Below are 14,306 nucleotides of genomic sequence, written 5' to 3'. Positions count from 1 at the left end.
AAATTGGAGCGCGTCAGTCGTGCCGAGACGAAAGTTAAAATCGCTTATTGGATGGGTATATTTACGTAACTTCAAGTGGCGAATAACACGCTCCGACCTTTTCACAAGCATTTTCCAACACATCTCGATCGTTGACCGCGTCGGCTCGAGTGTAGAAAGATAGATAGATAGAGAGAGAGAGAAAGAGAGAGAACACTGCTGCGCGCCCAGACAACGATGGGACTTGGACTTACGCCAAAGTAGCGCCTGGCTATCGTGCGACGTTCAGTATCGCGTAAGTCGCGAACGCGCAATTATTACGTGGGACGCGCGACTCGACGAAGGGTCTCCGTGCGGGATTTGCGGGCGAATTTGCCGTGGAATTTTCTCGAGCGTCACCAAACCGGGCCCGTTATCGCCTCGCACGCAGCATTGGCGCGGCCGCTTTAACGTTAACTTGCGCGTATCACTCATCGCCGGTGCCGTGTCTTATCTGCGAATATACGTCTATTGGTCACCGTGAGATACGAGAGCGCGCGCGTTACACACACCGTCACCTCTTCGGAAAATACGGTGCGGGCGCGACAACAATAGTGAAACTGCGGGACAGAAGCCGCGGGGGTGGAGGAGGCGCGACAGGTCGAGCAGGGGTGGATCGTTCTTTCCTTCCCTCTTCGCTCGTTCTTTCGCCGCTGCCGACCGACCCGCTTTAGCATGACAATCCGAACAAATTGGACGGCTCAATTTGAGCGAATTGCAACGGCGAGTTTCGGCTGGCGAGCTCCTCTGCGCGATCTCCACCATCACCGCCACCGTCACCATCAACCCCCGGGGTTCGCATACTCGCTACCGGCTACGTTGAATTAGACTAACTCGTAGCTCGTGTCGCTTGAAGGCTCCAAAATCGGCCCTACCTTGTACGTATATACGTATGAATGAACCAACAAATGGAGATACGCACGTTTGTCCCGTGCCGTGTCACGCGTCGGTGCGCACGTAACCGGCTGCGATTGACTTTCTATGTCCGCAGTTAATTACCGGGCGGATAGTCGCCGATCGCCGAGAACCCGGCGCGATGAGCGAGCACGATTTCAGCCCGTTTCCGTTGTCATTAGCGATTGCGTTTTCCATTAGACCGATTAGGATCCAGAACGGTGGAAACGATGGAACGAACATTTCACCTGGCGCTTGAGCGCTCGAAAAACTTCAGCGTTTGGGGCGCCGCGACGTCTCTTTGTGAATCGTTAAGAACGTATACGTTTTTTTGTATTGTGTTATTTCGACCTGTTATTGGACGAATGTAGAAATAGAAAAACTTCCAGGAAAAACCAGTTTCTACTGGCTAGAATTTATTGAAACTGTTCGGAAGCTGGACAGCGCAAGTACTGGGCAGTTATTCCTTGACCAGTTACTTGCTAGAAATTAGATAAAAGAAAATAGTAAGTGAATGCTGAGCAGTTTTCCTGTCTAATAAAAACTCGAGAAAGACTACTGAGGCCAGAAATTGCGCAGAAAAAACAACTCTGTTAATTGATATTCTATTATTTGAGGGAACAAGATGTAAAAAACTCGGTTATAGGTACAAATTTTTAAAGGAAAGATTTTTATAGGGGAGATGTCTATACTTAGCCAATTGCCCTCAGTTATCTCAACCGAGTTTTAATGCAGCTGAATGTTTAGATGAATGTTTTCGGTCGCACTAACAGAGATATTGTTTCTCGTTAGCGAGTTTCTCGTCTGATACCCATTCAGTTACACGAATTGAAATCTTTTTTCGCCATAGGCAGAAAAATAGTAATTAAAGGTAGAGCTACAACCATTTCAATAATGAATGAATTTGTTTGAATGAAAAGGCTATATCTTCTGAAGTTTTATGTTTGATATCGAATAATCAAATATAATATTTTATAGCGTAAAATCGAACGATGAAAAGTATTTGAAACGATGAAAAGGATTTTGTAGAAAAATAGTTTAATTAAAAACTGACCAGAGACTGACTGATTCATCATGCACTTACTGGCGAAACAAGCGTTTGAATTGGCCAGAAACTAATCAGTAATCAGAATTTCTAGCTTTAATTATTGACTGCACATAGAAAAATATATATTGCACTGAAGTAAATTACTTGTAATTAATAACTGAAATAAGTTACTTGTTTCAAATATTTAATAAGTTTATATATTCGCGAATCTACTATAAGTTCGTGTCGTGAGTATCAAATTTATACAAAATGCATTCTGAATGCTAGCAAGTTTAGCATTTCAATCAAGAATATTAAATTAACACAAAAATTTGGCGTGCTTACTGCACAGAGTCGACCCAATTTTTTCTTCGATAAAGTTTTATAAAATATTCGTGTAAAGTGAATATAAATTCTTCTTCTGAACATATATGGGAGATAATGAGCTTTTCTCAAATTTGTGATGAGCATATATTTGAAGCCTATGATCACGAAAATATTCCTTGTTGAAGATTAATAACCATTGCTTAAAAGAAAGCAAAGCTGAGTGTAATCGCTTTTTCTGATGGATTTCTTCTGAAGATGATGTTTTGCAGAATGATATTTTTCCGCATATATGTAAAGAGGTCGCTATTTTTACTTGGAATTATTGGATTTCCTAGGACAAGCTGAAATTCCGAATGAAATTCCGTCGGAGAGAGCTTCTTAATCATTAGCAAGTACAGAAATTACCCGTTTAATAAGGCACGCGCGGTTTCCGGTTACGTACCGGAGCCAACGTCGCTCCGACCGATGTTATAACCACCGAAGCTGTCGGAGTTCTCGGATGTATTCGTCCGTCAATTTCGTCCTCGTTATTTACACCGATAAATTAAATAGTAAACAATTACGGAGATTTTTTAATTATCGAAATTATAATGAAGTCTGCGCTCTCTCGCCGGAGCGTAACAGGAAAGCCGTCAATAAAACGCGGATTTGAGGACATCCTTGTATGTTTTACGTCACGAGAATCCGCGCGTTGTTGGCCTAGTTAAAAAAAAAGAGAGCAAATAAAAAGCGTTGCGAGCTACGTTGTGTCAACTCGATTTGTCAATTAATTAGCTGGACAAACGGTACATTATTCAATGCGAACAACTACGGTGTATAGTTCATCATTACTAATCGAATTTGTTATTTGTCGGCCGGTTAATTATTTGCTCGGCATTGATCCGCGCGACTTTACGGCGCGTACACGATCCGCTGACGATGATCCATTCCCCTAAAATTTCCCGCGGGCAAGATACGACGTGTCTCTCCGCGAGACACACGAATATCGACACGGCATAGTCGTGCGCGGCTGCACATGAATAAATACAACAAAGTTTCAGGCCGCGCACTCGTGGCGCCGCGGTACGGCCGATAAAATTGCTGGCAACGCGTTTCGGAGAATAAATTTCGTTGCCAAGAATGCCCGGCTATTGTCATGCCGAATCTAATCAATCGCTATGAAGATGTCGAGTTCTTCTCGACATGTTGTGTCTACCTTTGACTTTTGGCACGTTCGTCATGACGAGAGCCCGTCGAACTCAAAGCGTGCAAGATTAACGAAGGTCGGGAGGAAGCGGAGGGAGAGAAGGCGGTGAAACGCGGGAATTCACAGACGATTCGATAGGAAGGCGAAAATAAAAGCGCCGAGTCTCGCAATATTGTTTCCAGTCAACGTGGACAATTCGCGCAGAGTACTTCGACGCAGAGACACCGGCAAGAGCGCGCAATACGAAAGTTCGCAACACTGTCCACGGTATCGTATTGCACGCAGTCCAATTTCTAACGTCTTCCGACGATGTTTCTTTGACGTTTATCGAACAGCAGCAGCAGCAGCGACGACGGCGGCGGAGGGCAAATATTTGCCGGCGATAATGTTGACGTGACACAGGCGATAATGTTAACGTGTCCTCCGCAACGCATCTCCCACCACATTTTGCTTACATTTTACGGACAATGTGCAGTGGGCATACGCAATCCCGAGAAAAAAAGTATTAAATTTCTAAAAAGAGGACAACGTCCCAAAAAGTTACAATCCCGAAAACTGAATACCAGGACACTCACTATATAGAAATGCACCCAAGTAGAAATGTGTGTATCTGGCTCGGTTTGAATCAAGAACTATCCTAGAAATTGAATCTCGACGGTATCTAGTCACGAGATAGTAAATAAGTTAGCTGACGATTAAATAAACAAAATTGCAATTATGGATGGGAAGGATAAGAAACTCAGAGATCGGAAATCATAATAAATAATAAATAAGTAATAAGTATAATAATAAGTAATAATAATAAGTATTATAATAAATAAGTAGTGAATAAATGTACAAATGGTTGGTGAATAAGTAGTTGCTAGCCGATAATGTAACGCTCAGTTCTACTTTTTTGAGATTCTTATAAAATTTATAAAACCTTAATTTTCACCTACTACCTGATTTTTTCTCAAATGCTTCTGGTGATACAGTAGTCAGATGATGTATTTTAGAATAGGCATTGCCATCTATCTGATATGTGATAGCTAGATGACACGGTTGGACTACAAACCCGATTCAATAATCAAACAAATTGATTAACTAAAAAATTTATTTCAACTTGCACACGGAGAGAATAGTTTTCTTTTTAGAGCATTATACCTAGTATATTATTATATCTAGTAAGGATGTCAGACACAAATTTATTGGATACGAGACAAGATTCGATTTCTATTAGAATAGTTTTCACAAAATATCGAAAACATGCAATTTTCCCGAAAAGTCGCAAACTCGACAACTGAGTATAGAGACAATCATCCGAAATATTAAAAGTATAAAGTTGTCAATAACTTGTCATACAATTTTGCGGGGCGCAACTTCATGCTTTCATTATTTCGGGAGATTGTCCCTGTACTCAGTTTTCGGAATAATGACTTTTCGGGACAATGGCATGTTTTCAATATTTTGGGGAAACTGTATTTCAGTACATTGTTCCCGGGTATTCAGTCCTCGGGATCGTGACTTCCCTCGGGGCGTCGTCCCACTTCTCAAATTTCGAGGTGTTGATTTTTCGAAATTATACATGTTTATCGTGTGTCGATGGGCGCGAACCCGGCCGGTTTATATGCATTCCTGCACGTATACCTTCGCCGCTTCGCGCTTGTAATCCGGAAAAAAGATGTTTAACAAGACAATGATAAACATGGTCTCGGGAGAGGCCGTGTCTTAGGATTCTATTCTACGAACTGACCTGTTAGCGGAAGGGCAGGCAGGTGAGCGTCCCAAAGGTATATCATACCGCTCACGTTCCCGACGAAATATGAAATTCTACGTGTTTCGATGTAGCAACGTGGTAACAAAGATCTTTGGGACCTTTCGCCGGAAGACAAGCGCAACTTGCGGGCGCGTTTACCTTTGTCTGCGGCAAAAAAATAAGAAGTCGTTTATGAGCTGAAAGGTTCTTTAGTTTCACGCGGAATCACTGGAAAGATCAGCTCGGGGAAGGCGACGAGGCACGCGTCTTCGGATATGACCCTAATAAACGTAGCGTTACGTAATAAACGCGTCGCTAGCATGCCTCGGAGCATTCCTCCAGAACGTGGTGCAACGTAAAATGAGATTGTCTTGTCGGTAGCAGCCGCTGCCCCTGTCGGCCCTACTTTAAGTTCGGCGATTCGTACATATCGATCTGTGCCGTGCGCGCGGAAGCAAGTGCGATCATACTCTATCTCCGACGGGAGCGCAAGTGCACGCGCAGCTCTTTCTCTAATAGTAATAATAACAATAATAACAATAACGATAATAACGCCATTTCCCGTGGCGCGACACGCTAATGCCATTTTTACGCGCGAGCCCGTGTCGTCATCGTCGTCATTGTTCGCTCATTAATGTTGCCGTTGCCGGCGAAATTTATCCGGCTGGAATTTCAATCTGCACAGCTCGCAAATACTGGCGCCGCGCTACCACCAGTGTGATCGACACTCTATGATTCTATGATGAGGCGCGCAGCCAATGCAAAATACAGTTTTAATCTCCGCGACAGCTTATCGTTTACCAATGGCGAGACCCACTGCATCAAACGCTAATTTATGCTATCGCGCACGTCCGAATTCCACGACTACAATCGACGTCGAAATAAACTGCGACGCGGGTGCAATGTGTGTACGCGTACCACTGTGTGTGTGTGTGTGTGTGTGTTTGCACGCGCGCGCGCGTGTACGAAGAACCCATTTATGTGCGGCCGAACCTCACTTCGGCGTTGGCGCTATCTTTCCTCCAAATTGCGAATCTATGCAAATCATATACCAGTTGAGTCTTCCATAGAGGGGGAGAGAAAGAGAAAGAGAGGGAGGGACTCTTTTATTTGAGAGAAAAACAAAACAACAGGGAAGATTAATACGCGGAATCGGCAAACGAGCCAAATATATCTGCGAAACTCTTTCGAGTTCGCGTTATCCATCGCGCCGAAATTGCGACTGGACACGCGAAAACGCTAACCGCGCTGCGATACTGTACTGAAGTACCGCCGTTTCACCGCGTCGAGACACACCAGCTTGTGTCTCCAGATTTATCCGGAGATCACGTTACGTTAGTTCAATACGTCCTATTTTTCGCGGGCAACACGTCGTTCTCAGCCATCGATAAATCCATATTGAAAAAGGCAGCGAAAGAGCTGACGAGGAAGAGCGGGAATGTAACGTGTCGAAGAATCTCTACACGGGGAAAATATTACGGCTCCTTTTATATATATATATATATAAATTCAATTTTACTACGTTTCTGGTAGTCCAAGAATAGACTGTCGGTATCGTCTATCTTGCTAAGGAATGTAAGGGAGTAAATTTCGTTGGAAACATAGCGAGTGTTTCAACAGTGCACATTTCGGTTTCTAAAATATAAATAGCACATACCCAGGATAGAACAGAAAATCACGATGACGTCAAGATGACAAGATTACTAAAAGACTTACTTTTTAATCGCGATTAGATCACTTTCTCGTCATTTCGACGTCATCGTGAATCTCTGCTCTACTTGACTACAGAATGGAAGGATAGCCAATTACTGCAGCATGTCGATCTATTCCTCGGTTACGAAGTCCTGTGTAGCAGTTTTTACTACAAAACTCTCTCCGCGCGTGTACGGGAGAGGTGAGTGTTTCATTATCGGATAAGCACGCGAGATCCGATCCCTGACGCTTCTCTGACACGGAGCAGTAGATTAAAAGTCGTGAATTTCCAAACGACGCGTTCCGAGGGCAAGGGAGCCCAGCATGGCCGGTATTACGAGGGCAATCCATTAAAAATCCGGTGCGCTCCAATCGAGCCCGATGCATCGGCCGTATGTACGCGTCCGCGGCCAAGACAGGTTCGCTGCGTTGCTTCTCCGCGGTGCAGGCACATACGGCCAAAATGCTTGGTGGTCCCTCGAGTGGTGCCCGCGGGAGAAAGAACCACCTGCCGTAGGGATCAGTGGGGGCAAACTGCCGTGCACCTCTACCCTCGTATTCTTCCCTTCGTTGTCCATCTCTCTTTCTCTCTCTCTCATTCTCTCTCTTTCTCTTTCTATCTTTCTTTCTCGCACCTCTCGCTCGTTCCTGCGCCCTCGACTCTGCGATAGGGGCCCAATGTTCGCTCGCACCCTTCTGTCCCTTCTTCCCCGCCGCGCATGGAGTTCCCCACTCGAACCACCGCCGCCGCCGTCGCCGCCGCCGCCGCCGCCGACAGGATTGGCTCATGCTTCACCGATGCCCCGGCCACGGTAAACATTTTCACTCCGAGGGAGTGTTGCGTGCAAAGGTCGGGAAGACAAATAGGGGAGAAGCGAAATTTACCTTTGAACTTTTCATTGAATTTTGATACGTAGGATATTTACGCGATTGAACTGTTACGATAATCGCGACAGCTCTTAGTTCCGCATAGGGTGTGAGGAGAAGTAGCGAAGTGCGGATAAGGGCGGAAGAAATGAGTCGATAAATATCAATCAGAGAAATATTGGAAGAGCCGGTGCGCGTTACTATTGAAGGTGGGGGGAGGGACACTCTTTAGCGCGAGTAAAAAGTAAGTCCGTTACATTTGTGTTACTCGGCGCTCTAAATATGTATTAAGCAAAATTGGTCAGAGCGCGCCCTATTAAGTAATTAAAATAATTAAACTCCGTCCCGGTACAGCAGTATGGGTGCCGATTTTAACAAGACTTAAATGAGAGAATTATGTAAATTTTGTTAAAATTACTTCCCGTCGAAATTAGCTTGCTCAAATGCAGATGTCATTATTGCTAGCGTGTCACATATTTGATTCATCGTGCAATTTCCTGTAATGCGTTCGGAATTATATTTTTAGTTGAAAGTGTATTTATTGCGAATTTGTTGCGCCAAGCACTTTGTGTCTCATATATATTCATTATAATTTTACACTATGCACCACGCATCCGAAGGGAGAAAAAGGGTGGAGGGGAGGGGGAGAGAGAGAGAGGAAAAAAGAGCTAAAATTCGGGACTGTGCGTTACTCGAGCGAGGTCGATCATTTTACATCCCTCTCCTTCGCCGACGCACTTTTTTCAATTTTTTTTTTGTACCCGACTGTATAATTTATTATGTTTTTAAAATCGCTCAGTACTGTTGTTCCACTTGGGGAGGATGTTTTATCTCGCGAAACGTAACCCCGGCGATAAGGACCTTATAAAAATTTACCGCCTTCATTAAATTCCCACGTTGTTTCAAAAGGGCGGAATGTAACGCATCCTCTCGAGATAACCAGAATGCACTATTACCAGTGGCTTCAAGTCATTCCTAACGCCGTCGTCCAAGCGCCACACTTTAGCAGTGCGCATCTCGAGGGAGTTTCTACGTGCGCAACAGGGGACCATATTTCGCGACTTCGAATTCCGGGCGACCTTGTTTACCCCGCGTAAACTTATTACACTCGCCCGTTCGCTTATTTTTACCGCGCTGCTCACGCGTAAAAACGCAGGAGAATTACAATTTCGCGAGAAATTCGCGGGGAGAGGGCTCGTGAAGAATAAATGTAATCGGGGAAACACCTTGGCGCGAGAGAGGCACTGGCGGCCCGAGAATTCTCTCGCGGACGAGCCTCGGACTTTTAGCGCCTCCTGCACCTGCAGGTGTGCATCCGCCTCTGGCCGGTTACCACCACCGCCACCGTCGCCGCCGCCGCACCGCCACCACCACCACCACCACCACTGCCGCCACCGCCGCCTCCTCCTCCTCCTCCTCCTATTCCTCTTCCTCCACCGCCGCCGTCGCCGCCGCCGCCGTTGTTGCACTCCACTCCGACGCGGCCGGTTGTAGTACTCCGCGACACACTATGCGTGGCGGCGGTTCAAGTGTGTCATGGTGGGGCGAATTCCGAGTGGCACGGTGGGGGTAACGAAGGCGCGACGAGTTCGCAGCACGGCAGGTTCAGTTTCCGTGCGACTGTCGAGGGCGCATCAGTAGTGCCGGTGGATGCGCGATAGTTTCTCTCTGGTATCAGTTTCGCGCCAAGCTACCTCGGCTTCGAGTCGCGCGTGACGTACGCGAGGTGCACAAAAAGGACTCAGCCGATTTTTTTTCCCCTCCTCGGTCGCACCTCCTCACGTCCGGTGTCGGGAATCGCGCGGAGTGAAAAACAAAAAGGGAGAAAGAGAGAAGGGGAGATAGTGTGAGAGTGAGAGAGAAAAAGAAGGGAAAACCGCTTCGTCCGGCGGAGCCATCTCCGTCGACGGGAGGAGGGGACGTGGAGGAGAGTCCCGATTTAAATCTCCGACCGCAGTAAGCCATTAATACCGTCAGGTGCACACACGGTCCACCCGCACATAAACATACACACACACACACACTCACACACACACGCACCCACACACACACACACACACACATACACAGAGATCCACCACCTCGTGAACGGAAATGGATTTTTACCCCTGTGCACACAGTTGAGCGATGATCACGCGCGGATCCGTCGCGAGGAGCAGCGCATCATCGTTTTCGCCTGGTGGTGCGTCATCGTCACCGTTGTTACCGTCGTCATCGGGCAGTGTCGTCGTGACGTAAGTCGCGGCCGGTCACGCTGCCGACGGGTATCCACTCGTGGACCACGGACGTGTGGGACACTTCCGGACGGTAGCAGGCGACGACGAGCGGGCAGGAAAGTCGCGGAGGACTCGAGCGAGAGTGAGAGAGTGTGGTGAAGTATGGTGAAGCAGCGAGCGCGCTCGTGTTCGCCGCAGCCGGTGCAACGTCGTCGTCGTCGCAGTGAACGTCGCCGTTCGGATGTGCGTGCGTGTGGTGTCTCAGCCCTGTGAGGAGAAGGAGGAGGTGGAGGAGAGGAGACCGTGATACGCGTCGTTATATCGTGATATAATACATATAACGTGATATATATATATATATATATATATATATATATATATCTCGTCGAACAGTGGCCGTGCATCGCGTTCGATCGACACCAAGTCTCGATCGCCAGCGTCTCGACGATCAAACGAGGACGTAGTAAACCAGTGTGAGGAACACGTATATAATTACTGTCCTCGTGTGAAACCTCTCTGTAACCATGGATAGAACATCGAGGACTAGGAGGGTTGGCCACCGCACGCAGCTAGTGATAATGAACTTATTACTGCTCTGCTACGGTGAGTATATCTCTGCCCAATCGTATCCCCTGCCCGTCGTTTTCCAACTAACTAACATATGGATGGATGGATGGATGGACGATCGAACAAGCCACGACGGACTCAATATGATTAAAAACTAATCTCGTCGAGACGCGCGCGGGCTGGCAGTTAATTAATGAACGATTCAGGCACACCGCGTAGTTAGGAGTAGATAGGTTGCCTGCCGATCAGTCGGTCGTCCATATAAATATCGGATAAACAGATCGTTTCCGAGCGGCGACGTGACATTCGTGCAAAGTGCGAGAGAAAATGTCGCAGATTAACAAAGGAGCAACGAAACCGGATTCGCGTGAACCGCGGGGGTCGGAAATTATTGTGCGTTGCGATGTAGTCGGGAATGTGGCGCGCTCGTGGAGCAACCCGAGTCGTCGAGACGCGAACGCAGCCCGTAGTTTCGACGTTCGCTGGCCGCGATCGATGACGAACAATGTTCTGCCGTCGATCTCCCGCGGTTCGCGACGACCCCCCATAAGTGTCCTTAGCACGAAATATTATCCTTCGGGGGATAAATCGCGAAACGCCCCGGCGCAGACCCGCCAGCGTAAATTAAAGTTTTAATCGTCGTAGGATAACTGTGTCATTAAAATACGAGCAAATTTTTATGAAACTGTCGGAAACTGCTGACGTTCTATTCCCGACCAATTTCCCTTCCCTATTTTTCTCACCCACCTCCTCCACACCTGGCAACTCCTTTTGTTCATTCCTCTGCCACCGCGCCTTCGTGAGCACGCAATAAGTATTTACGACGTTGTATCGTACGATGCCTTTTTAATTCTTCCCGTCTCTCGAATTGATGGCAACCCTCCTCTCCCCTCCGCTCCTCCCCGTCGTGCGAGGACATCGGTCTTAGACCCATCCCCGTGGAATGGCAATCGCCGATGTCAATGTCGCCCGTTATATCTCTCTCTTTTTCTCTCTCTCTCTCTCTCTCTCTCTCTCTCTGCTTCGTCCTTTTTCATTTATAATCATTACGTGTTACTGACATCTTTAGGGAGGAAAGAATCTCCAAGTATAATAAAATCGATATCCCAGCCAGAAACTTAGAAGCCGCGGAGCACAGAAACGAAATTTTATTATGATTCGAAATGGACCCGCGCGCCGTTCGCCGCCCGGCCGGCTGTCAGGCGCCGTCCGGGCTTTTAAGAACTATGGACGCGGTAGTCGCGCCACGTGGAAGGGGAGAAAGTTCGTTCGCGGATGCAATGCCCGCGGGTACTGGGGATGTATGGCCGGGGCTGTTAAGACTATGTGCGTCGACGTTGCAGATCAACCCTTTGTGAGCCGGCACTGCACGGCACGCAGCAGTTTAAACAACCGGTCTCGCGTTAATCACTCGGCCTCCTCTCTCTTCTCTGTGGTGTCTCTTTCTCTCTCTGTCTCGGCGAACGGCGATAGTGGCCGCGCGCTGCAACCAGCGGAGGATATTTGCATACGCGCAAGGTTACTCGATACCGCGTGATTTTCCTCGCGATAAATCCGCGGAACGTCGCGCACTGGCCACCGCGGGTGGATAGAAGTGGTGGCGGTCGCGAATTAAGATTTCGCGTTAAAGCGCAGTACAAAGTAAGTTTACGAAGTTCGAATTAAAGCCGCTTTTGCAGAGCGGCCGCGCAGTTGCAGCGACTGTGCGAAGGGCTTTAATTGGAGGTATAATTAGGTGTAGGGCGTTGCATCAGCGGCGCGCGGTGCAGTTACGGCCGATTACCGCTGCCTGCGAGCGCATCCAACGAAGATCCCGATGAGGGTGGCGCGGTTCTCTCTCTCTCTCTCTCTCTCTCTGGCGCGCGCGCGCGACTTTGGTCGGATCCGCTCGGCTTGGGAAATGGTATCGGCGCGTTAAACGATTGCAGCGTTTTCTAATCGTCGTGCTCCGTGAACGACCGCTTCCCACGGAAGATCCGCGATTCGAGCCAAATGTTATCGCTCCGCGGAATTATCGGAAAGTAATTAACCGCTAATCGGCCGGCAGTCAGGGTCGGGGGACGGCAGAAACGGGGGATCCCGATGTTCCTTCTTAACAACGGTGATACATTTAATTGCGGCGGAAGCGTTGCCGCGTTGCGTTTCGAACGGCATGTCTGCGGTACGATCGTTGATCCGCGGCAAAAATAAAAAAAGAGAAAAGAAAAATGCTCTCACGATAAAGTATACTCGAGTGTCAATTGTGCGCTCAAAGAAGTCGGACGTGGCAACCTACGGCGCTCATGAGAGAGGAAATGCTCAAGTAACACCTGTCACCCTCCACATACATCGGGGCGTGCATGTTGTCGCACTTTTTCGTTAGAGGACATGAGACACGAAGACACTCGGGGCAGTTAGTTAGGAGAAGCTAGCCGGGATCTTTAGGCGACAGTCGTTTATTTAAAGTAACGTGACGCGAGCAATCGATCGACGTCCTTTGCGGCACTCCTAATAAATCTCCCGCTCTTATTGCCGGTGTTTTTCCCCGTGCCGAGCATCTGAGCTGTCTGTCCACTCGATAAATTTCGACGGTGTGCTCTCTGCTCCCGCTCGTGCTCGCTCACGCGCGGCCGCGCTCGCGCGCGCGCGCTGAAGAAATGCAAGCTGCAACGCAGGTGCGAGAGCGCCGTTAGCTTCGTTGTTGCATTACGAAAAGAAGATTACGAGCGCGGCGCGGTGTTAATGGCACACAGGAGGGCGCCGACGTATCTCTCCTCCGCGCGCGCAGAACATAAGCGATTAATGGCTTTCGTAAACGACCCCTTATTTCTTGTCGTCGCGCAGAAGTAACCCTGAGTTATGCGCCGCGAGAACGCGCCCGCCGCGCGCGCGTATCAAAAATTATTTACTTCCTACGCAGCGATTATACCAAGTATCTCGCCTTTATCGCCTCATCTGTCTTCATTTCCGCTTAACCTCGCCGAATGTACGCGCGGCGGGGAACCGTCGCGCGAATGGGACTTTTACCTTAACGGAATTTTAATTCGAAGATAATCACGCGCCGGGCTTTTTCTGGCGCCCGCGGACGTGTATAGGGAAAGAATCGGAGACGGAAGGAAAGCAGCGTCTCATCAAATCGTCCAATCGAATTCGCGTTTCTCACGGGCGATGTGATCGTTCGAGTTAAACGATTCGCTCGGTTCCCCTCTAATTTGTACTCCTCCGCTCGTAACGCGGAAACGATTTCCGCCGGTCGGAGATTAAGAACGGTAATTGACGGTCGTTTGCCGATCGAGTAACGTCGCGATAAGGACACAACGCGCCCTCCGACATGACGAGTGTGTCTCGCGGTCTCGCTTTCTCTCGGCACTTCGTCCTGTGTTTCCAGCATCGCACCGTGCAGTGTCGCCCACGTACGAGCCTCTCCTTACCGATTCCTCGAGTCAAACATTCCCGCCGCTGCACGTTCGCGCCGATACGGCCGAGCCCGTTCCGCTCCCTGAATAGGAGAAACGGCCGAGGAATTAATTCTTTATATTACCAGCAGACGCGGAAAAGAGGCAGGCAAGCAGGGGCGGGGAATGAGATGGAAGACAGGCAAGGGCGCATTTGTCGGAGCAAACGTGCGAGTGCACGCACGCACGGGACATTATTTCGGTCCGTGCCGCGGCGGCGGGCTGATGTGAAATAAAAAATGGCACAGCCATTCTCAAATCGTTTCACATATCGCACGTGCACTCCGATAGTCGGACGGCCCGACGAGAGGAAGAGAGAGAAAGAGAGAGAGAGAGAGAGAGA

At 48.3% G+C, this 14,306-nt stretch overlaps 1 protein-coding gene across 4 annotated transcripts in view; it reads left to right on the top strand.

Moving 5' to 3' along the window:
• Positions 1-14,306, top strand: part of LOC116852337 (hemicentin-2-like) — a 211,393-nt gene that overhangs the window by 166,705 nt on the left and 30,382 nt on the right. The window contains exons 1-2 of one of the 4 annotated variants that reach the window (XM_032832597.1): positions 9,180-9,702; positions 9,867-10,565. The exons of 2 other annotated variants lie outside the window; for them this stretch is intronic. In XM_032832597.1, coding sequence (XP_032688488.1) covers positions 10,487-10,565 — 79 coding nt within the window. In that variant the 5' untranslated portion in view covers positions 9,180-9,702; positions 9,867-10,486. Of the gene's footprint in view, positions 1-9,179; positions 10,566-14,306 lie in introns of those variants that run through there. One more of the 4 variants, XM_032832598.1, reaches the window with a different exon arrangement.

The sequence above is a fragment of the Odontomachus brunneus genome, unplaced genomic scaffold (assembly GCF_010583005.1).
Source record: "Odontomachus brunneus isolate Ranch 3 - 2012 unplaced genomic scaffold, Obru_v1 Obru_scaffold_215, whole genome shotgun sequence".
Lineage (NCBI taxonomy): Eukaryota > Metazoa > Arthropoda > Insecta > Hymenoptera > Formicidae > Odontomachus > Odontomachus brunneus.
Note: the sequence above shows the minus strand (reverse complement) of the source record. Positions and strands in the feature narration are given on the sequence as shown.